Consider the following 24,285-nt stretch of genomic DNA (forward strand, 5'->3'; position numbering starts at 1 on the left):
GTCTGTAACCTGGAAAGCAAGGCTGAGAAGTATTTACTGAACAACTGTCAATGTGGTTCTGCTTTCCCTCCCCCCTGGCGTGGGGAGGATCTTTTATCTCGATTTACCTAAAGTCAGACCACCTCATCTGACCATGCCCACTGCAACAGGCACCTTAAAAAGTATCTGCATAGTCAAGTAAAGTGCCCTGTTCAGTTGCCTAAACACTCACCACCATGTGCAATAGCCCACACTGCCTGAAAATACCACACAAGAGAGCTAAGGTATTCTTCCAGAATGGCAATGGAGGCCAGGTGGAATACTTTAGAGCATCTCACAGCTCACTAGAGATCCATGCTTAGGCTACCAAATTGAGCCATACATATTCAGCTGCTATGACTACACTAGCATAAAAGTACAAACGCCATTGTTGCCCACTTAGAGACACGCTTGCAAATGAGCAGGAAACACATGTCACCATTCCATTATGGACAGATAGCAACATGTCATCAGCAAAACTTAATGGAAACAGCAAGATAGCAGGGAGACACTGAGCTAGATGTATCCAGAGTATTTTACTTCCCTTCTTGAGGCCACAGATATCATTGCAAAGCAGCTACTTGCTTTATATTAGAACCTACAAATGAAACGCCCCATTCAATCCACCTCTGCCAGTGCAGGACTGATTCTTAAAAAAAAAAGCAAGCCTTTCAACCTTTACATCAGGCAATATTATCTGTTTAAAAAAAAAAAAAAATGAAACACGAAACACCACAAACGGAACAAAACAAAAAGCACACCACTTATATCTGAGGAGCAGATGCAAACTTACCTTTACTTGTCGGGCCTGGCTGATAACACAGGGCAGGCTAAACAACTGCTGTACGAATGCTTTAAGCTCCTCCATAGTTAGCTTGGTCCGTGTCCTTCCACTATCTTGGCTCTGTCTGCTGTATGAATGTACATAATTAAACAATACTACATGACAGAAAAGATGATGATCCCTGGATTTATTCCCAGTGACAGAAAGCTATCAAGATTACTGATAATTTGCAAAATATTTGCATCACCTGAGAACTCAAAAAAACCAAACTCCACAAGAATTCCAGAATCTTGAAAACTAATTTAATGTAATTCTTCTAAGCATCTCCAAGAGAATTTACCCTGCTCTTCAGAGGTAGGAATGTCTACATGACGTTCAAATTGGGTTTGTTCCAAATAGGTAAAAGAACATAGCCCCAAAAAGCTTGCTTTAGGCAGCTCAAGAAGTTGACTGCCATGACAAGCGCTGACAAGACTTCTCAGGTATGCAACAGCAACAAGCTCTGAAAAGAAGTCGTATTTCCTAGAGTGTTCTCTCTTGTAGCCAGAGAACTGCTGAAACTGGCCTTGCAACAGGAGAAGACTGCTACTGAGTAGGACATGTTCTGTAAAGTCATTTCCATTAAATACCACTTGCAGCAAGTATCACAAGCCCACTGAATGCAGTAAGAGACTTAGAAGTGACACACTGCACAAATTAAAACTTGGTATACATATCACTGACAGACACAACAGTTTCACAAGCAGGACAGACTTTAAACACTTAAGAGCTGGTCCCTGTTGATGAATCTACATTTTATTACTATAGAAACATTAAAGAAAAACAAAACTCAATCTTTCAGCCTATGGACTTAAATATAATTGTAAAAGCAAAATTTAGATGAAATGAACAAACACAGTTACACACTATGTAAAACTCAGAGGAGGGGAAAAAAACCACCACAGGCTTCGACTAGCTACGACAGACAGTAAGAAGGAGTCGTGGCTGCACTGGACCTGCTGTGCCTCCAATACTCCTGCACAAGAGTGAATGGGGTGCGGTGCTCCAAGAGACACCACTGTGGGAGGGCATGCTGTCTGAAACATCACACTGGCATTCTGTCCCTAGTCCAGCCATGGACTGCCACAGCACGAGATGCTGCACAAAAAGATACAACCATCCCTGCCTATGGAAACTCACAACTTTCAACAGCGGGGAGAGATACAGGATTGGAACGTTGGGCACATCTTCACAGCTATGCATTACCTATTTTTCAGGTTTATATATAATCAGATGCATAAGGGATAGATTTTCTTTTGCTACATTTGACCATGAGTTTATTGCTGCTTTAATCCCTGCCAAATTGTTCTGTTTGAACACTCATTTTTAATTTGCTTTTTTAATAACCTTATCCTTTGTGTAAATGTGATCCTTCTCAATGTATTAAGTATGAACATAAATGCTAAAGAAGCTGCTGAACGTGACCTCTATTTAAATTTCCTGACACCGTTCATTGAAGAGGTTTCAAAATCTTTCTCGAACCTCAATTTTGTAACATACTGGTATTTACCATACAACGGCCCTCAGACATATATACAAGTCCTTTTTTTTTTTTTACCCCATGGAATTCCTTTCAGCTTTAGATCAGACACACCATTGGAAGTTATCAAATCTTTCTACCCCTTGTGTTTCTTGGGATAGCGCTGGAAACCCACCAAATAATTAATTGAAGGCAAGTCTGCTGAGAGGAGGCTGATACACTCCAACAGCAGCAGGAGGAGGAAGCAGCAGACCAGGAACAGCTGGGAGCTGCCAAAATAATTAAACTTCACTAGGAACAGGGCAACACAACCCCTGTAGCATTGCTTTGCTCACCCAGACGAGAGTTCTAAGTGACCATACCTCTGTGGTAGTGGGATTCTACAAGCAATAAAAACCAAACACAAGAGCCTTCTTTCCCCTTCAAATACAGCAAAAATGCTTCTCTATTTTATAATAACTTGCCAATTACATCAGGTATTATACTTGGATCTGTGGTGTGACTCCAACATTTCAGTGTTCAAACTCAAGCAATTATGATATGCATTATGTTCTGTGTAGCAAAGTCGGGTATAATAATTAACAAGGTATTTACTTTTTACTTCCTCCCTTGAAAAGTCTTAAGTTATACACAAAAACTACACATGCAAAAAAAACCAACCAACTACAAAGCCAAATCTTATACTCAACAGAGGAAATGTAAGCTATAAAAGTTATCATACAACCACTGGCACAAGAATTACGGTCACCTGATCAAATTCTTTTCTATGGGACTTTTATTCAGTGCACAGCAGGCACAGGGGAGAAGGAAGAACCTGTTGCTGAAGGCTCATGAAGGCAGAACAAGGGGACACATCCAGCAGACTGCTGAGGTAGGGCCAATGAGTAAGAGTAACACTGAGCAGCCACAGGCAAGGCAGGCACCACAAAGAACTAAGGGAGTCTAAACTGCCAGAAGTCACTGAGCCAAGCCACTACTTTTCAGCCACACATCAGTGACTCCCGTGGTCCCTCCCAAGAAGACTGGCTCAAACTATGGACTGGTTTTGCTCTCTGCACTGCTCTGCTCCCCAAGATCCTAAGATCCTTTTGTCCCAGTGGCAAGACACATTTCCTTTGCCTCTTTCAGTAACTCCACCAGCATCACAACACATTCTGCAACTTGAGAACAGCTGGCAAAATTATAAATATTTTTGAGAAATGCTGTACCAGAACATACAACTGCATTTGCCTCACCAACCATAATTGGCATTTCCTATTTTTCAAGCATTCTGCTTTGCAATCCAATGTTTTAACAGATTTTCTTTCCATAGCTTTAAGCTAGGTACTTAGCCATGGTACCTAAAATACAAACATTCATGTCAAGACTTACTTTCATTACATTTTCTCCTCTAGTTGTCTTTCCCTACAACTCTCCCACACATTCAGAGGAATACCTGATCAGCAAACACACAACTTGTCCAAAGGATTTCACATTTCAGTACGTAAGTCAGCTGAAAACAGTATGTTTAACACATTCCAACCAAGCCTGCTTTTTTGGCCCTTTGTGTAGCTCTATCTGCCTCCCCTACCTCTCATTGAGTCACAGCAGCAAGGGCAGGAAACACTGAAAGAAGTTAGTAGGCAGTGAGACCTCAGGGTTCTTGCATTTCCAGGTCCAATCAAGTAACAAAACAGACAGATGGAAACTGTTGAAAAAAAATGCCTGTCCTACCTGTGTTTTTGCTTTTTGCTTAGAAGCAGCTGTGCTACTGAAGCACAGGTCTCTGCTTCTTTCACAGCATCTCTGAGCCTCCGGAAAAGATCATTCTCTGGATATTTCCTGTCTTCAGCATCCTCCAACATTACTCTCAGCTCAATCACATCTGTAATAACAGTACATAAATAATTTGCATGCAAAAACAAAAGAGATTTTAGACTGCTTCAAAGGCCTTCAATCAAGATTCCAACAGGCTAGTTTAATTTGAAATGCACAATGATGAGTTGCATTACACTCTCAGATTAGCTCTTTTTTTTTCCCCCCACTGAACAATACACAGTGTTTCTCTCATTACATGAGAACACAGAACAAATGTAGGAGTTTCAGGACATCGTACTATGAACGATAGAAGTCTGACCTTTCTTGTGGTTGAGACTGGCAGACAGAGCCTCTGTAACTCTACTGACCCAAGTGTCATAAGACTGTGCTCTAACTTTCACTCCATACAGCAAAGAAGGAAGGTCTTCTAGTGGGTACCGGTACCTGGAGATATGGAAGGAAAGCACAGAAAGAGTGTTAATGCTCATAAAAAAGCCAGGATATTGCTTATATTGAGCTTTTCCAGCTACAACAAGGCCAGAAAGACAGAATATGTATAATAGCTGCTGCCCTGGAACTAAGAAACAAGCAAAGAGGACAAAAATACTTCTTAAATAAAGGAAGAGAGAAGTGTAGCCAAATGTTGTATTTGGTCTCCAGCAAACTATTGGATATGGAAGAAAAGGGGGGGGGGGGGGGGAAGAAAAATCCTGTGTACCTTAGACACTTCTTCTGCATGGGACATGGACATAAATCAGACGGATGGTATAAGCATACCAGACGCTCAGGATTACAGGAACATGTAAGAGCTGACAAGAAGCACGTGGTTCTGCAAGCTGTGCACTGACGCTCATCATCCGGAACCAGTTCAAACACCTCTTCTTCAGACATCAACACTCCCTAACAAAAAAATTTAGACACTTGCTAAAAACTCTAATCCAGGCTGGGGGAGGGGGAAGCAAAAGTTGTTCTGCCAGCAAAGTAAGAGAGTTGTCTCATTACTCACCATCTGTACAACAGACTCCCTTAACCGTGTCTCTTCCTCTATCATTAGAGTCATCTCCTTGCAGACCATGGCAGCCAGCCCAACATCCAAGCACTCTGGATCTGCAGCCATCTTGAAGATCAGCTCTTCATGGGAGAAAACACAATGACGTCCTAGCCTTCGGTAATGACTCACACACTGACGTCCAATGGGAAGCTACAAAAAAAGGACATCTATCATTCTGGGAATTTCAAGATGATCTCTTAGCTCCCACTTTCCTTCCTTTGACAAAACCTTGGAAAAGACTGAGAGTAAGACAGTTTTATCTTATGGGACAGAGCCAACTATAACAACCTTAAATCATGTCCCAGATGAGGACAAAGAGGATATCCATGTTGGGGGGACATCTACCATAACCTTATGTGCCTAACTTTCAGACACAAGTTTAAGAGTTGTCCTAAGCTCTTTTTACTTCCAGTGGAAAGAAACTGGCACCAAAAAGATGTCACCTGGTCTATGCTAAGGTGAATGCATTGCCCTCTGGATACTACTATGCTTGGACATAGATATTTAATACAAGATGCCTAGAGTTAACCAAAATTGATATCGCTCATTTTGTGCCTTTTAAAGCAAAAAAAAAAAAAAAAAAAAAAAAAAACCCACTAGATGAATTTGCTACACAGATTTCTGGTTACATTTTGCATAAGCAAAGGAAATTTCACACAGCTGATGTGAGTTTAGCAGTTTTTCACAGAGGCTATACACAGATTACATCATGAGCACAGGAGAAAAGAAGAACACTGACACACTGTCAATCCTGCAGACAATTTCTCTGATGAATTAATAAAATTCTCTGATGAAAGACTAAAATTCCTATTTAAAGGTAACAAAAAAGAAGTTAGAGATAGATAAACTACAGATGAGATCGTAACTTCCAACTGTAATCCCTGGATAGCAATAGGACACACTTTTGACAACTCACTGAAGAATCCACATTATGCTCTGGTGTGGCATGGCTATTAGAACAAGCATTGATGATTTAAAGGTGCAATGAGCTGGCACAAAAGGGGAACAAAAGACTGTTATATGCCTACCTCCAACATTCAAATGACAACAGCTGTTCAAGACAATACATTAATCTGTATCAAATTCAGAAAGAGGCATCACAGAAATACCAGCTAAAGGTACTGTGACATGTCACTTTTTGGTTAGAACAATACTTAAAAAAGATGACCACATGCCAGAGTTTCAGTTTGAAGCTGCTTAAAATTATGTGCTCATCAAAATTATTTTGTGTAATGGAAACTCACATCAGTCTTTAACTGTTGTACTAGGAGCTATAAACATAAAACATACTATGTAACAAAAGACTAAGCTTCAGATAAGAAAGTTACTAACACTCTCCTTGCAAAGGTGACCTAGCAGAGACATAGCAAACATATACAAAAAGAACAGACCCAGTCAGCAGTGCAGAAGTTCACAGCTTCAGCAAAGTTATATCCCTGGTTAAATCCAGAGTGATAGGCACGAGGAAAGGTCACAACAAATTCACCAGCACACTGATTGGTCCTGTATACCTAATACAAGTGAGGATAAAGGAAAAAAAAAAAAAAAAAAAGAAAAAAAAGAAAAACCATGAAACTTGCAACAGCGTTTAAGACACATAACTACAAGACATTTGAACACCACTTCTGCTACCTATAGAACACCACAGGCAATGCAGCTAACCCAAAAGTGGTAAGGATTGGTTCTGTCTTCTTAAAGTGAATCCTCAATTTATAGCCTTACTCAAAAAAGCCGAATATGTAAGCCAACAGTTGAAAATTCTCTTTATGAATCCGAGAAGGGATGTTTCTCTATCATCATTTAATCCATCGCACCACAAAGTGCAAAAGCTTCTGGAAACAGTTTATGGTTTGCTTTGTTGGGGTATTTGCCAGGGAAGCAATTTATCCTAAGACAAAAGCAAATTATAGTGACTGCTGCTTAAAGGTCTGCAGTCAATTATGTTTGGTCAAAAAAGCATTTTGTAATGCTGAGGTTTCTACTGAACATAAGACAAGTATTTTACTGTCAAAAGATATTAAAAGCATTTCACAGACAAACTTGCTCCTATGGCAGGTTGAGATTTTTTTTTTTTAATTAAAAATTAAATGTAACACACAATGTCCACTTGTTCTATAAGATATTTTATGTAAGAAGCTTGGCGCACTTATTTCTGATGTAAGATAATTTAAATTTCATGGTGAGTCTAGAGAAGATTCTAGAAAATAGCTTTAAAAAACACTCCATAACTAATGAATTGAATATGTAAATGTCCACTATAAAAATTCTTCAGAGTTATGCCAAACCATTGCTACACAAATCTGGCACAGAATGAAAAAAAGAGCATGCACAGGGGTACTTATGTAAAACACACTCATGTGCTACTCACTGGTACCCCATGTTCCATCAGCACATTGGGGTTCATAATAGTGACCAGCTGATGCAGGAGATCAGGCTGGGATTCAAATAGCTCAGGAGCCAATTCCTTCATCACATCCTCTAGCTGCTCTGCTGCATGAGAGGGCACGCCATACCACGTCTTCGGCTCTCCCCTAACAAAACACAACCACAGTAACATACACATTACTTAAAGGAAAGTAACGGTGCCACCCAACTGCAGAGTATACCTCAAATCTAGCACCACTGTCCACACAAGCCAAATTTCTTTGCCTACAGACACAAAAACATCCTTAATCAGCAACCATCTTCTTCAGGATGTATCATTCTAATCTGAAAAATCAATTACACCACACAATTCTCAACATACTTGACAGGAGATCTGCCATGACAAACCTAACACGGAAGATAATTGCCATTTACCATGCTCTAAAAGGATAAAACGGGCAATTATTTTCCTTTAGGAAGAAGGTAAGTTTAACAAACAAAACCTTGGCTGTCACAGCTAATGTTTAAGAGAAGCGAGATCACAGTACTCCCCCACTCACTTAATTAGGCTTGGAATAGTCCTATTCCTGAAACCAATGGAATACTATTCCAGCTAAGCAGAAGTGGAAAGAATAAAACACCGGAGAGTGCAATGAAATATAAGCAATCTTTCTAATATACATAACCAATTACTGAAAACCAGTGGTCCACTGGACTTTTAAGATAAAAAATGCCTAATAACATGAATTATCTAAGTATGAGGGATGAAAGAGACTAACAAGACCAAAAGTAAACAGAAAATTACTTGAAAACATATTATTCTAGTCCTTCCAGTCTTGTCTTAACCAAAACAAACTGTAATCATCTGGTATCTATAGCGTAGATGTTTATTTTTAATTTTATTTTATTGAGAAGTACAAGCAGTAGTCTGCTGAAATATCTGAAGCTATTTACATAGCACTATTTAACTGTATTAATAATCTTGTCACCAACCACCCCAAAAGTTAGAGGAGGCACAGTGCAGCATTTTCTATGGTTTCTACAGGCTTCAGTGACACCTGCTGGTAGGACACAGCTAGTAAACCCCCAGTAAATAAATACTACTCTGCATCTGGGCTGCTGGAATTCACCAGCTGACACAAAACCCTCACATACTGATCTAGTTAATAGCATGCTGAGGACAATAACTGAACTCAAAACAAAATAAATCCCCCTCCTGAGCCTGTGGATCAGATCTTACTAGCAAACATGCTTCTCCGGAAATGTGCAATCACAGTCTAAAGGCTATCAAACTCATCCTTACCAGATGTACAACAAACTTTCTATTCTGAAGGGATGCTTCCCACAGCTTCCCCCTCCTTCTCCCCTGCTCCATCCACTGACTGAGCCTGATGAACGGGGAAGACTGCAATGCTGTCATGATTCTTCTTTTCAAACACAAAAGCTGAACACCAGAACACTTCTAGGATTGTTCTGAAAGTCAGAATTACTTTTAAATTTCTGTTCTCTTTAGTAGGAGTATTTCTGTGTATATGTAGATCTGCTGCTGAACTGTCAAGCTCTGATGCCTGTACAAGCTGCTAGGCAGCAGCCTCCATTTCCAGCATAGGGGCATACCAACTTTAAATCATAAAGCAGTGAACCAGGGAACTGTAACTCAGTTCAAAGCCAAAAGCTTTCTTAGAAAAGATGTGAGCTTGTAAAGCATGATTTTACAGTGACACTGGATTTTTGGCAACGCAAGAATATTTAATCAGTTAATGAAAAACACTAAAGTGCTTAAAACTGTATCTGTATTCACTTTTAATCAGCCTCAGCTAAGAATATGGACTGCTCATCACATTTAGCTTTTTGGTCAAAAATGTCATGAGCATGCATAGACATTTTCAAGTAGGACTACAAATTTACTAATGGCAAACAGCAGTGTAAGGTAAATGTACAAAGGAGAGCCCATACCAATGCAGGTAGTTGATGGAATAGCTCCAGTGATCTTCAATATGCCAGCAAAATGAAGAGAAGCACATCCCTACGTACAGCCAAGGTACCTTCATGCCAGAGATATCTGCATTGATGTGAGCAAGGACTGATTGTTCTAGAATTGGCATGTTATTCAAGTTCCAACCAGAAAGCGCATAATCCTGCCAAAAAAGAAAAGAGAGAAAATTCTGAACAAATCAGAACAACATAAGGACACCAATTCCAGAAAAGGAAAGTACAAAGGAAGAGATCAGCCTATCCATTTCTATAGTAGACAGTGGATAATATTCTGCAACAATGAAGCATCAAAACTAGGAGATAATCCCTTATACACCTTACTCAGCAATTAATCAGACTAAGATTTAAGACCAGTACCAGTATTTCAACATACATAGCCCATCTTCTTTGGATCAAGGCTTATATATTTCAACTTTGATTTCCTGGCGGCTGCCCCCTCCCCACCCCGCAGTTTGTAAGTTTCATGCTTTTCTGGTGGAACAAAATACCAGCAACACTAGTAGAAGAACAAAAGATAGAAGTCTTCAATAAAATAGGATAACTTAAGATTGTAAACAACGCAGTGATTCTTATGTTATTATTTCAGCCTTTTTAAGACCTGCTTTACTGCACTGCAGTTTATCTTGATCTTCTTTATGTATTACTTCAGAAAGTTTGCTCAAGAGAAGAAATCCTACACACTCATTTCGGAGAAGACAGCATCACCAGTTAAGCAATCCCACCTTTACTTTCAAACACACAGAATTTGTACAAAAAATGAGAATCCAAACAGACTGCCTTAAAAGCTCACTACTGTGCTTTAACATCAGTCTACTTTCCACCTTAAAAAAAACCTGTTAGCACAGATTCACAGTCATTTTAGGTACATCCCATAGCTGCTGAAAGGACTGGTCACACCCTCAAGCTCAGCCACACATTCCTGCTGTTTCCTTTGCTCTGACACTATAAAGACAATGCAGTGAGTGAGACGACTTAAGTGATGTGGCTAGAAAGTATTTTTTTAAATTACTACTTCCATACAAATAGACCAACAAGCAGTTCTGACTCACTAAGCAGCTACACAATCACTACATAGCCAACAAAGGTACAGGTAGGAAGGTGCAGAATAGTGATCAGGATTACCTCTTCCAATGAGCAGTATAAATTGATTTGGGGCTGTGTAATCACCTCTACTCTCATTTCCTCTGAATTTAAATATATAAGCAGTCAGAAAATTGATATGCTACAGTGAGGTCTTAGGGAAAATAGGTAATACACTTACCAGACGCTCTTTATAAAATTTTCTACAGCAGGATGCTGTATCTACATCTTTTCATTCTTAACAGCATGCACAGTCAGAGAAACAAGCTAAAGGCAATTAGTTTGTTTCACCTATTATGAACCTCCTAAGGAGGTTAGAATCATGTTTCTGTAGCTAACTCTACAATGAAAAGCTTTGGAACAATAAAGAAAAAAATCTTATCAGTCTCCTCATACTCAGGCATACTGTAACAACTTACACATCTTTGCCTGCTAAGATCCAGTGATACAAGTCAGGTGTGACTTAAATAATGAAAAGCAGCTTAGCCATCAGCAACCAGATCTGTAAAAGAACCTAAAATATCAGATTAATGCCCTGCTCAAAAGGAATGCTAAGTGCACGCAAAAGCCTTAAGCAATTTCTTCATGAAAAAAATCCACACTGATTTCTGACCTAAATTCTTAACGTGAAATCTTATGCAGAGCAAAGAATGGGGTCAGTTTGCAATCCTGTTCCTCACCTCCTCCTCTGGCATCAGCTTTCGTCGGCCATCCTTCACTGGGAAGCCACTTCCAAAGTCCTTGGATGAGATATCAGCCCCATATTCCACAATGACATCTTCTTCTATGCTGCTCACCAATCGCCAGAATTCTTTTTCTACAAGCTCAGTGGGAACCATCTGAAAGCGGAAAAGATGTTAGGGGATGTGCAGATAACACCCAACATAAAAGTTATCATTCAAGCAGTAAATCATTACTAATCCTCCATGAATTTTCAAACACCAAGGCCACTCCCTCTCCCCCCTCCATCTCTCCGAAGTCATACAGTTTGGTCTGTATTCCTTAGTAATGGCTGCAATGTAACAGAAATAGTATGCCACATCATAAGGGATGGAATGAACAAAAAAGATGATGGGGTTACCAGAAGTACAGCTAAAAAGAAGGGGAGAAGGAGACAGCCAGCAGAAGCCAAGCAGCAAACAGAATGAACAGCATGCAAAGTCCAAACTATTTCAGAGGATAATGAGCAGAACTTCCAAGTAACAGTAAGGAAATTCAGATGAATTGTGTTCAAGAGTGTAGCCTTCATATAGCTCATTACAACTACTTATATGCATTTATTTATGAAGCTCATTTGTAAAATAAACTTTGTTCCTTGCTTTGCTCCGTGTCCCAAAGTTGTATCATAAATTGGAGTCCTTAAAAGGTAGAAGCTTTAGCAAGAATGCCCATAAATTACCAAAGCAGCCTGAGAGGGGAAGGAGCTTGGTGCTGCATACAGTCTACAGGGCAGTGGAATCGTGAAAGTGTGCCAAAGCAGAAATGCCAGTTTTAAAAATGCTGCTGAGATGCAGAACAAAAAAAAAAAAAAAACCCACCAAACTTGATTATAAGACAGACTCAGTCTTTTGACTTGTCTACAAGAAAAGACTGTAACAGGAAGGAAAACAATGATTTATCCTCTGAACAAACTAAACCAAGACAAAAGCCATAGGAAGGAGAAAGACCCTTTTGCCAAAGACGACGACACTTGGTTCAATTAATCAAAAAGGGCAAGAACTTTAACTAGAGTACAGCCAATAAGGTACACCCTAACAAGCAATAAAGCTATCTATCTATCACACAAAAATGATGAAATGAAGTTGAAATGAGACCAGATGCCAGAAGGCTAAATCATTTGTTTACATGTTTGAAGATTATGGTGCCTCTTTAAACAAAGTCAAGATGCCTCAGCAAAAATTCAGGATCAGCTGAAACCTCTTCTCTTTTTCCCCTGCAAGGAATCACAACAACAGTTGAAACTCACATGGACTGGCATGTTGAAATAATCAGACTTGAAGTTATCAGCCATTTCACCAAAGCTCTGAAGAGTATATTCCCTGACCGCTTGTTCAAATCCAAAGGCCTCACGGGGCTTGTTGCATTCCTAGGAGACAGAACATAAAAATATTGTTCCCTGCAGCAGATTATAACAGAGTTACATTTTTAGCAAAAAAACCTAGTGTCCATCTGAGTCCTTACCAAACACAATAAGCTAATCAGGTTTGAGTGCTTTTCTCAGCTGAGGAAGTCCTACCACAATGGAAAGAGAACAGAATTAATTGTAAAGAAGCTAATCTAACACAGTAAACCCCAATGCTACACACTTCTGCTTTCCTGTCCAAAACTAAGTTTCATCATCTACTGCTGCTGGCCACAGAGTAAGACAGTGCACAAGAAGCTTAGACAGCCATAAAACATTTCTCAGACACACTCGATTCAAGCACCTGCAGAGTAACTGCACATGAACAAACCCTGCAAGTGCTTCAGTCTTATGAAGTCAGCAAATCATCAACTGATTTGGTGCTGTAAAAGTATATAGAAGGAAAGAGGAAGAAGGAAATTAAAACAATGCAACACAGCTAACAAGAGACATGGTCCATCTGACAGAAAATCTTCAACTCTTCCACTGTTCTATCCTCATTCATCCCAAGAGTGCAAAAAATACTAGTCCACATTTCAGCTACTCTCCCCACCCATTTCTACATTGTCCTTTTCAGCCCCTTTGTATCTGACACAATGTTGATCTATACAAGACATATTTGAATACAAACATGACATCGGACTATCTGATAGTCAGTTGTTCAGTCATAAACAAAACAGGACCAGAAAGGAATTCAAGAGATGAGTAGTTTCCTTTTCTTCAAGAGGAACTATCCTTAGACTATGCCCAACATTTATAAGACTAGTTCTTAAACAGAGCCTGCAACAGAGAATCTACAACATCTGTAAACACTGTCAAACACTGTTGACCTGAATACAATAAGAGCCCTTACCCTATTCTTCCTAGCTTCTGTTCCAGCACCCTGCTGTTAACATTACATTAAGCATCTGTGCACAATTAACATTTAAAGTAAAAACTGAGGCAAAACTACCAAGCATTTCAAACATCTTTCTGCTATTTGTTTACTCTCCATTACATAATATAGCTGTGTCTTTCCTTTTTCCTCTTACTTTCAAGGTATTTCCAGAATGTTTCAAGTACTTCTTTATCATTTGCTAGTAACAACTTATTTGGCACCTTAACTTTCCTGATTTTGTCCCTACATGCCAATTCTTTCCTTGGGAACAACGTATCCCTGTTTTTACTAGTAGTAGCACCTCCTTGTGAGTTTCCACATTCTTAAACCACTGCAGTCACTATATTTACTACTATATTCTCTAAATTACCTCCGTGTTGGATTGCTGTAGTTTGTTAATACTCCTTTATTGCTCCTTCTTAAGGGGACAATAAACAAGCAGCTTAATCTACTCTGTGAGCAGCAGCCCAAAGGGTTAGTTGCATCTTTTCCCTTGCCTGTAACTATAAATTTCCACCTCTCTCACAACAGTATTTGCCTGAGCTCATCTGACAATCTAATCTCTCTTGGTGAAGGGTTAGAGAGCAGCTAGCTGATCCACCTTATTATGTGGCTGCACAACTATTCAGGCACCACCATAAAGAAAACAGCAGAAGCCCACAGCGGGAAGGGTGTGGCAAATGTGGGGGGAAATGTGCATATACACGTGTGTGTGCAACTATCCCTTTTGGAAAAAAAACACAGTCCAAAAAGTTAAAGCCAGTCACAAAATTGCAGATTTAGAAACAGTAAGCTTTCTTCTTCTGAATCCTACATCTACCAATTTCCTGAGCTTGTGGAATTTGTTTTCTTAAGACAAATACCGAGCCAATCAAACAATGTTCACTGCCTTTAGGCTGTTGATCAGTCACCTCTTGGAACTTGGTAGCTCTTCTTTTTTGAACAATGAAATTCAACTAGCTTCCACTTTCAGAGCCTCAACAGTTCCTTTTTTAGTCTAAAACAGATCTAAAATAGCTGCAGATTTTCAAATTAGTTCTTTCACTTTCTGCTACAAGCTATTCCGAACACTGCCATAATGACTTCCCAATAATCAAAGCTCCCTGTTACGCCCAAATCGCATACTTTAGTTACTCCATAGTTCACAAAATGTCTCATCGTTATGCGGAAACACCTATCACAACTCCACTTCTCCCCTAATTTCCCACTACCAGCTTACCAAATTGAGTTTCATCTCTTAACAGACACAGGCCAAAGTTTTAGCTGTCACATGGCTGTATAAAAAACCAAGGTTATGCCCAAGTTGTAGAAGGAACATTTCTCTCTCCTTATGGCTCATCAACCAGAACAGCTGGAGATTCACAGCTCATCTTGACAAGATTCCAAACAAAACTACAGCTTCTACCCAGATGGAACGGCACTGAGCTGAACCGCTCTTCTGATCTTTCCAGGAACACAAGTATACATACAAAGCTTGAGTAGTTTTGAACTGTACCTCTGCAACGCACTTCGGACACCTCCAGTCACCTTTGGGTACATCAGGTAAAGGAGGAATCAAGCAAAAAGTGTGATAGCTGTCATCACATCCATCACACAGTAGCAGTTTGTCCTCATTATTTCCTCTGCCACAGAATAAGCAAACATACAGATCAACCTGTGGGGGAAAAAAGAAGAAGAAAAAAAAAGGAAAGGAAGTTACAAAACATTTCCTCACTCAGAACCTGCCTTCCTTAAACTGAGGAACAAAGGATGTAATCCTAAAGTCCGATATATGAACATCAATCAATGCAGTCTCCTCTGGGTTTTGAGAAGCATTGATAATGAACAATTATGCTTCAATTTCCCAAAGCAGTAACACATGGGAGGCAGGGGTACTTTGGGTGCTGCAAAATAGCTATCCAGTTCAGTTGGACAAATGTTTTCTATACGACTCAAAGTAGCACCTCATTTACGTTATTCTAAGGCAAAAGAGTAGGTTACAATTTTTAGAACTTCATGCTCTCCCTCTCTTGGGGCCTCTCTCATGGAAAACAATTCAAACTAAGTGCCTATGAAGAGCACATGGCTGAGGAATATCTCCAAAAAGTATCTCGGAAACATACATGCTATCGCTTGCAACAGTACAGTGATTATCCTTGCAACGGAAAAGAAGAGGTAACAAAACCCACAAACCTACAGATTTCAATCTAAAAATCCAAGGGGAAGGGAAGAAAACTGCACGTAAAGGTACCAACTGCTTTCTCATTTTCTCCAAAATAAAGGATAAAAACCCCAAACGATAAGAGAGAATCCAGTACAACAACCAATAATTTTTGCAGGTGTCTGTCGAAGATAATCTCTCAACAAGAACAACACTGGCTGGGAGATCTTCTCAGGGACCAAAGAGAAAACCATATCAACAGGTTTCAAATTTTGTTTGCTGTTGCTTCCTGTATTGTCCAAAGGACTTCTAATTTAATATAAACATTGAATATAGTACTGAAGATCTGTAACATAATCTAAATGAAGAAATTGTGTATTACTTTATCATAGCTAAAAAATTATCTTATGTATAAATTTTTAATAACATGAACTTCATGAATAACACTTGCCCCAAATTCTGCTACTACTCCCATCAGTCACCGGGCAAGTCAGGCTATGCGTATTTCCTTCATGCAGCTCAAAATAACACCAGAAGTGGTGGGGTTGTTTTTTGGGAGTCTGTTATTTTCACCAAGATGTCACAAATACATGTGCTTTTCAGCTGATTAGGTTGACACAATTGTGTTAAATACTTGATGTCAACCTCATCTTACTTACACCAGCCTAGTTAAGTAGCTAGGTGTAGCTTCCTAGCTATGCAATAATATACTACTTAAGAAGATTGCTCAGGTTTCTTGAGAAACAATTTAAAAAAAAAACACAGTTCTATTTAGAGACATATCATTTTCCCCCTTTAAAAAAAAATCCATGCAATCACCCTCATTGAATATCACGCCTGTCTAAAACACCAAACTAGTTGGTTTTGTTGCAAGTATATAAAAGGGAGGGAGGGCACCTTAGCAGCATTTCCAGGCTTCCTTCCCAAAACTAAAAATGAATTAAAATGGTGATCATAAGAGGTGGCTATTCTATGATACTCATTAGTTACCTATCACTGATAATACCTCCTTCTCTCCAAATTCGTATTAACATATGCAATCTTTTTTACATCAGCCCAAGTGATGATTAAATACAAAGACCGCATTGAAATACATACAACAAGAAGCAGATCTGTGATTACACAATAACCACAAATAAGCCTCCTAGACATGTAACAAAACACACTAAGACTATGATCATATATACCTATATTTATCAGGGGGACAGGAGGTTATAAAAATAAAAAGGTGAATTTTATTTCACAGTTAGCATTTCATATAGATAAAACAAATTTCACAGTTAGCATTTCACAAAAAGATAATGAATGAGGGAGAAGTATAAAGAAAACTGCAGCACGGTATTTTTTCAGACAAAAGTTATATAAGGCTAATGTATCACCTGTGCACCTCAGAGACTGCCTTCCTTGAAGGTCTCTCATCCAAGTATAAAAAAAAGTGTGGAACCAAATAGTACTAAGTCACAGAATTTCACAGGATTACAGTTACAGCAATACAGTTCCAAAACAGCAGTTCTGCTGCTACAGTATTTTCATTTTCTCTTATGAATAGGAGTAAATAGAAAGAGTAAACAAATATAGTTTTCCATAAAGAAACAGAGACTAGACAAAATATTTTTAAATTAAAACATACTTGAACAAAACAGTCAGAACACTTAAACAGCCTAGGAACATCATATAGTCAGAAGTAGTAGTACAATTAAAAAAATTCAAGTCACACAAATTCTAACTTAGCTGCAATGGCACAATGACCTGCTTTTTAAATATACCACTTCTCCCACATTTTTTTCCCCAGGAGGTATTTCCACATATAAATATATGTTTACTAGAGACTTTTGGTTGCCTTGGCCTTCTATGGTTGAAATTTAACATAAGCTCTTTCTAAGTGAAGTGTTCTCAAGCTAAGAAAAAAAGAACAGCTGAATTATTAGTGAAGAGTCTAATTCTTAAGACATTAAAAGCATGCATCTTCATCCATGGTTGCATACACATGCTAAATTATGACACTTTAAAAGTAAAAAGTCATGTGCTATGAAAGACATTAAGGACAACTATACACTGCTTTTCCATGGCCAAAATCAGAGCGCTAAACATTTCCTCTTTCCCCTTAGGGTTTCTCTTGCACGGACTTGTATAATGACTAGTTTAAACTCAAAACAGCAAAGACACAAAAGCTAGAATTGCTAAAAACCAAACTCCTGAAGTACTGGAGCACCTCAAAATATATTTTAAGGAAGAGTAGTATTATAATTGTTCTATGAAAGGGAACTCAAATAGAAAGTGAGCTACTGAAGACATGCCAGAAGTGTGTGGCAAAGCAAGCCCTCAAACCCATGATCAGCAAGTACCTTCATGTTGCAACATTCTTCCTGTCCGAAAGATTAAAACAGAAACCTAGAGCATAGATTATTTTTCAAAATACTGTTCATTCTTCCCATAACGGTATTATCTGCTGCAGTGTCCATACATTCATCTATTTGGGGGAGGTGGGGGTGGGCGGAATGGTTTAGAAAAAAAAAAAATCTTAGTAAACCAATAAATTTCTTACTATCAGAAATCATAGCAAAGGAATCAAACTTACGAAGTTGACAGAAAGAGTTCCTTTGCGTTGCCGCATCTGCATTCCAAATGCTTCTGATCTGGTTCCCTTGCGTCTTCGCGTCACCTCATCTTGAAGTAAGTTAAATGTTATTAATATCACATCAAGATAGACTTAACTTGCAAACGCTGCCTTTCATATCAGAAACTACCTGACAGTCCAAAGGAAACAAAAACACCTTGTTATACCTGGCCAATCTAAAATAAACAGGGATTAGGAAAACATATTTTGCTTATCCTCACAGGTGATCCCAACTGCCTCACGAAACAGACTGAATTACACTCATAATTTGTGCACTTAGCTGGTAGGATCAGTTTCAGCATTGTCAAATCCTGTTTTCCCTTCCAGTCACTCAGTTCATGCAACAGCTGCTTAATTGTTATTGTTACTATATAATACATAAAGAGCTGAAACTATGCCAAGTTCCATGAAGCACCCTGTAAATCTCTCATGAATGAAACCCTAGAATACTTAGCTTTCTTTTTCCAGTTATAATGATTTGCTCACTTCTTAATGTTGTCTCTAGAGACGTGCAGAAAGATTTAAGAGCCTCGTTACTTTACAAAGCAATGAGCCCAAGATTTAATTACCCTCTTTATCCTTTGCTCCCAATGCCAGTCCCATCATCTTGGGTCCAGCTCCAAAGATCTGCAGCTTCTTCAGTTCAGTATTTCTACTCATTTCTCCTGCCTCTGCCTAAAAATAAAACCAAGACCACATCAGCACAAACCATCAATATTTCCCCTCCAGGTCTCTTCATAATTTGTTTATATTCCACTCTCCCACAACATCTGCTCATCAAAAGAAAGGAAAGAGAGGCATGAAAAGACATGATTTTCTGTTCCTAAAGCCAATGAACAAATGCAAATAGAATAAAAGACAGCATTTTTGTCCCAACTTTCCAAATTATTACCCATTTAGTATTACAGATAAACTACAGAGTCACCTATACAGCAAATAAGAGAACTAGGTTTGACATTTAGCAAAAAATAAAGAACAATGCCACAGCATTATTTTCCAAAATCACCATGATTAAATCAAGTGCTTGGATGTTAACACAGACGCTGTTTCAACAGAATTTTTCTACCTGCTTCCTTGAGTAGACACATACACATGACACTAACAAGTTCCAACCTACTTACTTAAGCTTGGCTGCTCCTGGGTTTATTTGTGATTAAATATTGTCAGTTCAACTCTGAGATCACAGCTACTCATGCTGCCCTTGCAACCTCAAAATCAGAGGTGAAAAGACCCATTAGGTGACAACTCCATGCCCCTGCCAATGTTGTTTCCGGAAGTGTTCTGTTCAACTGAACTTACTGCTGTTTCCCATTAGTGACCTACCTCATTTTCCCACATCATTGCCACTAACCTAATAACAAAAAGAACCTCCATATTCTGTTTTTATCTGCAACACAATCACCTTTGTATTGTTCTTTACGTTGCCTCCTCATACTTTGAAAACTTTTTCTAAGCTGATCTAGAAGGCCACTAAATTCTCATCATCTGCAATCCTCCTCCTGAAATTTACTCATGTTAAAAGATCTCAGCAAATCTAATTCCAACAGCATTACCTTCAAGTAACTTACTGATAATACTTCACCTGTTATTTTCCACAGAGTTACGGCCTGATATATCGTGCATGAAATAAGCTCCCTTGGAGTGACATGTATTCAGTTTTTAATCAATAAACAAAAAAATGCAAGTTCAACTACACTTGCAATAAAGCTAAAACAAAGAAGATTATTTCCATTTATGCAGTCTAAATCAGTTGTTTTTCTTGCTTCCAGAACACATTAAAAGAGGTACTATTTCCTAAGCATAATTACTCTAAGGAATTTTTAGTGATATTTAGAGTCCCTGTTCCCACTGAACTGTGTATGCACTATGCTAATCAGCATTTTTCCAAACTGATTAATGCTGATATTCTAATTTTTGCACATTTATGAATTTTATGTTGCTATTAAATTATTTTCACTTTAGATATATGTTACCAACTTTGTAATCCCACTCTGAAATTGCACGCTAACTGGCAAATTTTTCCTCATAAATTCCTTACTTTTTGGCTAACAAGCCATAAGGAAACACTGACTTTTTTGCTGTACAGGAAAGCCTACCACCTGGAGACTTCATAGTCCCTCAGTTCTCATTTGAATTCAATTAACAGCTCATCCATTCTCTAACAGAACTTGACAGAATCAACCCACATTACATTTCTCAGCACAGTACAATTTTCCATCATTTCAGTAACGTTTTTCAACGATCTCTACAATTTCTCTTGCCTGCTATTGTAACGTAAGATAATTTTCTCAATGACACCTGAAAAATTATTTTACTATCATATTTACTAAAAGTAAATCATTAATATGCAGCAACCTCTCTTCTAGTTTTATAGCTTTGTTTAATAATGCATTGCCTAAATATATTTTCCTAACTCCATCGTCCAGATTTACCTAGATTCCACTAAACCTGAGTGGACTGCATCCACTCATTCTCAGGTGGAAAAAGCTATACAGTTTTCAAAAAGAACAGGTTGCATATTGAAAAGGAAATGTTTTTTAAAAATCAGATTCCTATGTAACCTTATGAACACTGCCAGGATACTGATAGTTTAAGGTGTGAATACCAAAAGCATTCAGAAGCCTCAATGAGCAGTCTTCCTGCAGTATAAAACCACCAAATTCAAAACTGTGAACACATGGAAGCAGAAATCTTACATTTCTTGCCTTTTTCTCATTGCTAACACCACAAAACTCCATCACACTTTTGCATTATATTTTTTCCATATAAGCAAAATGAACTCAATTAAACTGCAATTTTATTCTCAGCTCCTCTTTTTCCTGAAGGATGCAGATGTACTTTTGTTTCTTTTACCTTCTCCACTGAAACTACAACCCAAAGGCTTTTCTTGCATATGGGCGAATCCTAATCACATGATCCACTTATACTGGATTCAAACACTATTTTTCTGTTGTCCTACCCTCATCAACTTTGAAACATTTGCATCCCCTCCCCTCCACCTCCAATGAGCAAGACCAAGATAGTTACAACCAAGAATCAAAACATTTACGTGTTCTGGGCATTTGTCAGCATCTCCCAGAGTTCTTTTGTTTCACACAACTACTCCCATGGAAGTAATTTTTCAAATCAAAAAAATGGAAGCTTATTTTATTAATTCTGTTATTCTGCAATCAACAAATTTGTAAAGGAAACCTGAAAACAGATATACTACTTAGAATTGGTTTTAATTTTTCAGAAAATTCTCGGGACCTGGAGTTAATATCATTTGAAAAGACACTTTGTTATCTTTTTGTTCCAGTACTGCATTTCTCTACCAGAAATCATCATGATGTAACCTCATTAGACAAATCCCTTGCCAGTTAAAACACACCCTAACAGGTCATCTATGAAGATATACTACTTTTTTCTAAGAAAGAAGTATTCTCCTAAATTTAACCTTTCCTTAAGGATATTCTCTTTTCCTAATCTGAATTTGTTCTACTTTTCGTTGTCCTCCTCTTTACAAGCCTTTAGTAATTCAGTTGCCCTTCTCTGGTTTTTATTTGCGATAGCTTTCTTCAGAGAAATGGGAAAGAGAATGCAGCATTAAGTTTATTTTTGAGCAGAATCTCTCATCACCAAATTATCTTCTTCCTATTCAAAGACAATGTATTTAACTGACATTTGATTGCAGTATCCAGAGATATCCAACCCATCTTTCACAAAGAAGAATGTGAATTCTTTCACAAAGAATTCCCTATTTTATTTTTCACTTTCTCCAAAAATTCAGAAATTTGCTTTTCAAAAGTCTGACACCCCCTTCTACTGCTGAGGATCTTTGTTTATTTCAGTAATTGCTGATTACTATCTTTATGCTTTGTTATTCAACACCCATTCTTAGGTAACTTATCTGCAAGAAGATGATGCAGAGCATTTTTAGAAAGTACTTTTAGCACTTGGAAAAAATCTACTGAGATGCAGAGGTCAGTGTAGTTATCCATGCTCACTACCCAGGCATTGGACTACTCGGCACGCTACACACAAATCATTCAGATGTTTCAGTTAGAGCAGAATGACAGTCATTTAGCAGGTTTTTACACTACTGGAATATTACCTGTTCTCTGAAGACTATCTAGACAATCTCTGGTACAATTCCAGGTATACACTTCAAACAACAAACAGAGTCCTGTCTACAATAAGGAGGTGCACTGAAATCTGGAACAATTTCTCAGCATTTCCCAGATATTTACACTTCTAACACTTGGCGCTACTGAGGACAAATCGCTGTTTCTAAATACAGTTCCAGAGTTGACTTAAGAGTTATACATAGCTTCCAACACAACCAAAAAGTACTTCTCCTGGCTATGCAAGTAGGTTGAATTTTTCCTGCGTTAAAGAACTCATTTCAGCCATTTTAATAACTGTAATGCTTAAAAGATAGCATGGCTACAGGGCTAATAAAAGGCATTTAAATATACATATATATTTACTTTTCACAGATGATCCAAGTAAAATCATCTCTCTCATTTCCAAAATGCAGCCCCTTTAAATGAAATGAAGCAGCTATACTGTGCCAGGATAACCACAGAATCATTTTTTCCACCATGGAGAAATGAGAAGTACCATTATTCTACTGAAATCAGCAGGAGAAAAGATTCCACAGGATCTTAGTAACATAGTGACACTTTTATACTGGCACTGTATGAAGTATACTGAAAAGGGTCATACTGGCACTACCCCACAAGATTCGTTCAAATCCAAAGCAGAATTCCACGTAATGAATGACTGCTGCAGTTCCTGTAGCATTCTCAGTTTTTCTGGATAGCTCACTAACAACACGATTCAAGAGACATGGTAAGACCACAGCCTGGGACTGCTTGTGTGATGCATTGTTATATGGCTACGATAAATAAAATCGTCGGCTTTAGTAAGTTGAGAAAACAGACTTAAAAAAGACAATTTAGTATAAATCAATCATGACATCAGAGAAAAAGATAAAATGTTATAAAGGATACTCAAATGTCTCAGTGACAAGAAAGAATGATTTGAAAAAAAGCAGTTTAAGAGCATATGAAAAAACATCGTGGTGCTTTAAATAAGTCTAGAATGGCATCAAGCAAGTAGTAAGTTTGTTGCATATAAAACCAGCTTTCGCCCATGTTCCACTGACTGGCCAGCAGGGAGCCACTAGAACTACTGTGAAGAGCCTTAGGATGATGCCTGCAATAGAAGTCTTTGTCAAAAGGTGAGGGCCTGCTTTAAATAGTGCAATAGAAGCAACAGAGCCATCAGGACAAGCCTCCAGGATTATTTCTAATCACACAGCATTTAAAATGGTGGTGATTCAGTTTGAATTGAGATTTACTAGGGGATACTCCCAAGATTTAGTATCACCTAGTAGAGTGTCAGATGTTTCTACACCACCGCTAATCCAGAAGAAAATAAACTACTTTTCAGTAGAAAAACTGTGGAAATTCTATACAGTTCCAGCCATCACTAAGCACCTGCCCCCATATGCTTAAATTTCTTCACAAAAACAGTCTGTCCAGCTTGAGATAATTAGTCCCAAGCACAATTTCCACAATTAATAAAGACTTATCGACACATACGTGCATTTGTGTAACTAAATGGCATATTTTAAAAAGTTTTAAAGAACTTTTCAAACTTTGCACAAGCAGAAACTTCAACATCATTTCACAAATGGCTTTATAACTGTTTAGTTTTCACAGGTATATTCACTATCAAGGTACACATGCCACTTGTCAATAAACAAAAAGCAGCTTTTGAAAATTTTTAGATAAACAGAGCATCTATGATAAGCAAATCAGGCCTCAAAGAGACATCCTTCTCTGGATCTTATTCAAATGAAGCCTGCTTCCTGGTGGTGCTTTTCAGCAAGCTCCCAGAGCCAGACAAAGGCTGTTGCACTGCCAACACTGCTG

General features: G+C 38.3%; 1 protein-coding gene across 4 annotated transcripts in view; it reads right to left on the reverse strand.

Moving 5' to 3' along the window:
* The window catches only part of KDM5A (lysine demethylase 5A), a 51,064-nt gene that overhangs the window by 20,365 nt on the left and 6,414 nt on the right, over nt 1–24,285 (reverse strand). For 2 of the 4 annotated variants that reach the window (XM_075705913.1, XM_075705921.1), the window contains exons 6-18: nt 18,934–19,039; nt 18,326–18,414; nt 15,103–15,261; nt 12,575–12,694; nt 11,289–11,447; nt 9,490–9,671; nt 7,538–7,700; nt 6,561–6,680; nt 5,125–5,319; nt 4,837–5,018; nt 4,438–4,562; nt 4,035–4,185; nt 812–926 (exon numbers count right to left, since the gene is read on the reverse strand). In XM_075705913.1, coding sequence (XP_075562028.1) covers nt 812–926; nt 4,035–4,185; nt 4,438–4,562; nt 4,837–5,018; nt 5,125–5,319; nt 6,561–6,680; nt 7,538–7,700; nt 9,490–9,671; nt 11,289–11,447; nt 12,575–12,694; nt 15,103–15,261; nt 18,326–18,414; nt 18,934–19,039 — 1,866 coding nt within the window. Of the gene's footprint in view, nt 1–811; nt 930–4,034; nt 4,186–4,437; nt 4,563–4,836; nt 5,019–5,124; nt 5,320–6,560; nt 6,681–7,537; nt 7,701–9,489; nt 9,672–11,288; nt 11,448–12,574; nt 12,695–15,102; nt 15,262–18,325; nt 18,415–18,933; nt 19,040–24,285 lie in introns of all 4 variants that reach the window. The other 2 variants (XM_075705906.1, XM_075705929.1) reach the window with 1 other exon arrangement.

This window comes from Pelecanus crispus, chromosome 1 (assembly GCF_030463565.1).
Source record: "Pelecanus crispus isolate bPelCri1 chromosome 1, bPelCri1.pri, whole genome shotgun sequence".
In the NCBI taxonomy this organism is placed as follows: domain Eukaryota; kingdom Metazoa; phylum Chordata; class Aves; order Pelecaniformes; family Pelecanidae; genus Pelecanus; species Pelecanus crispus.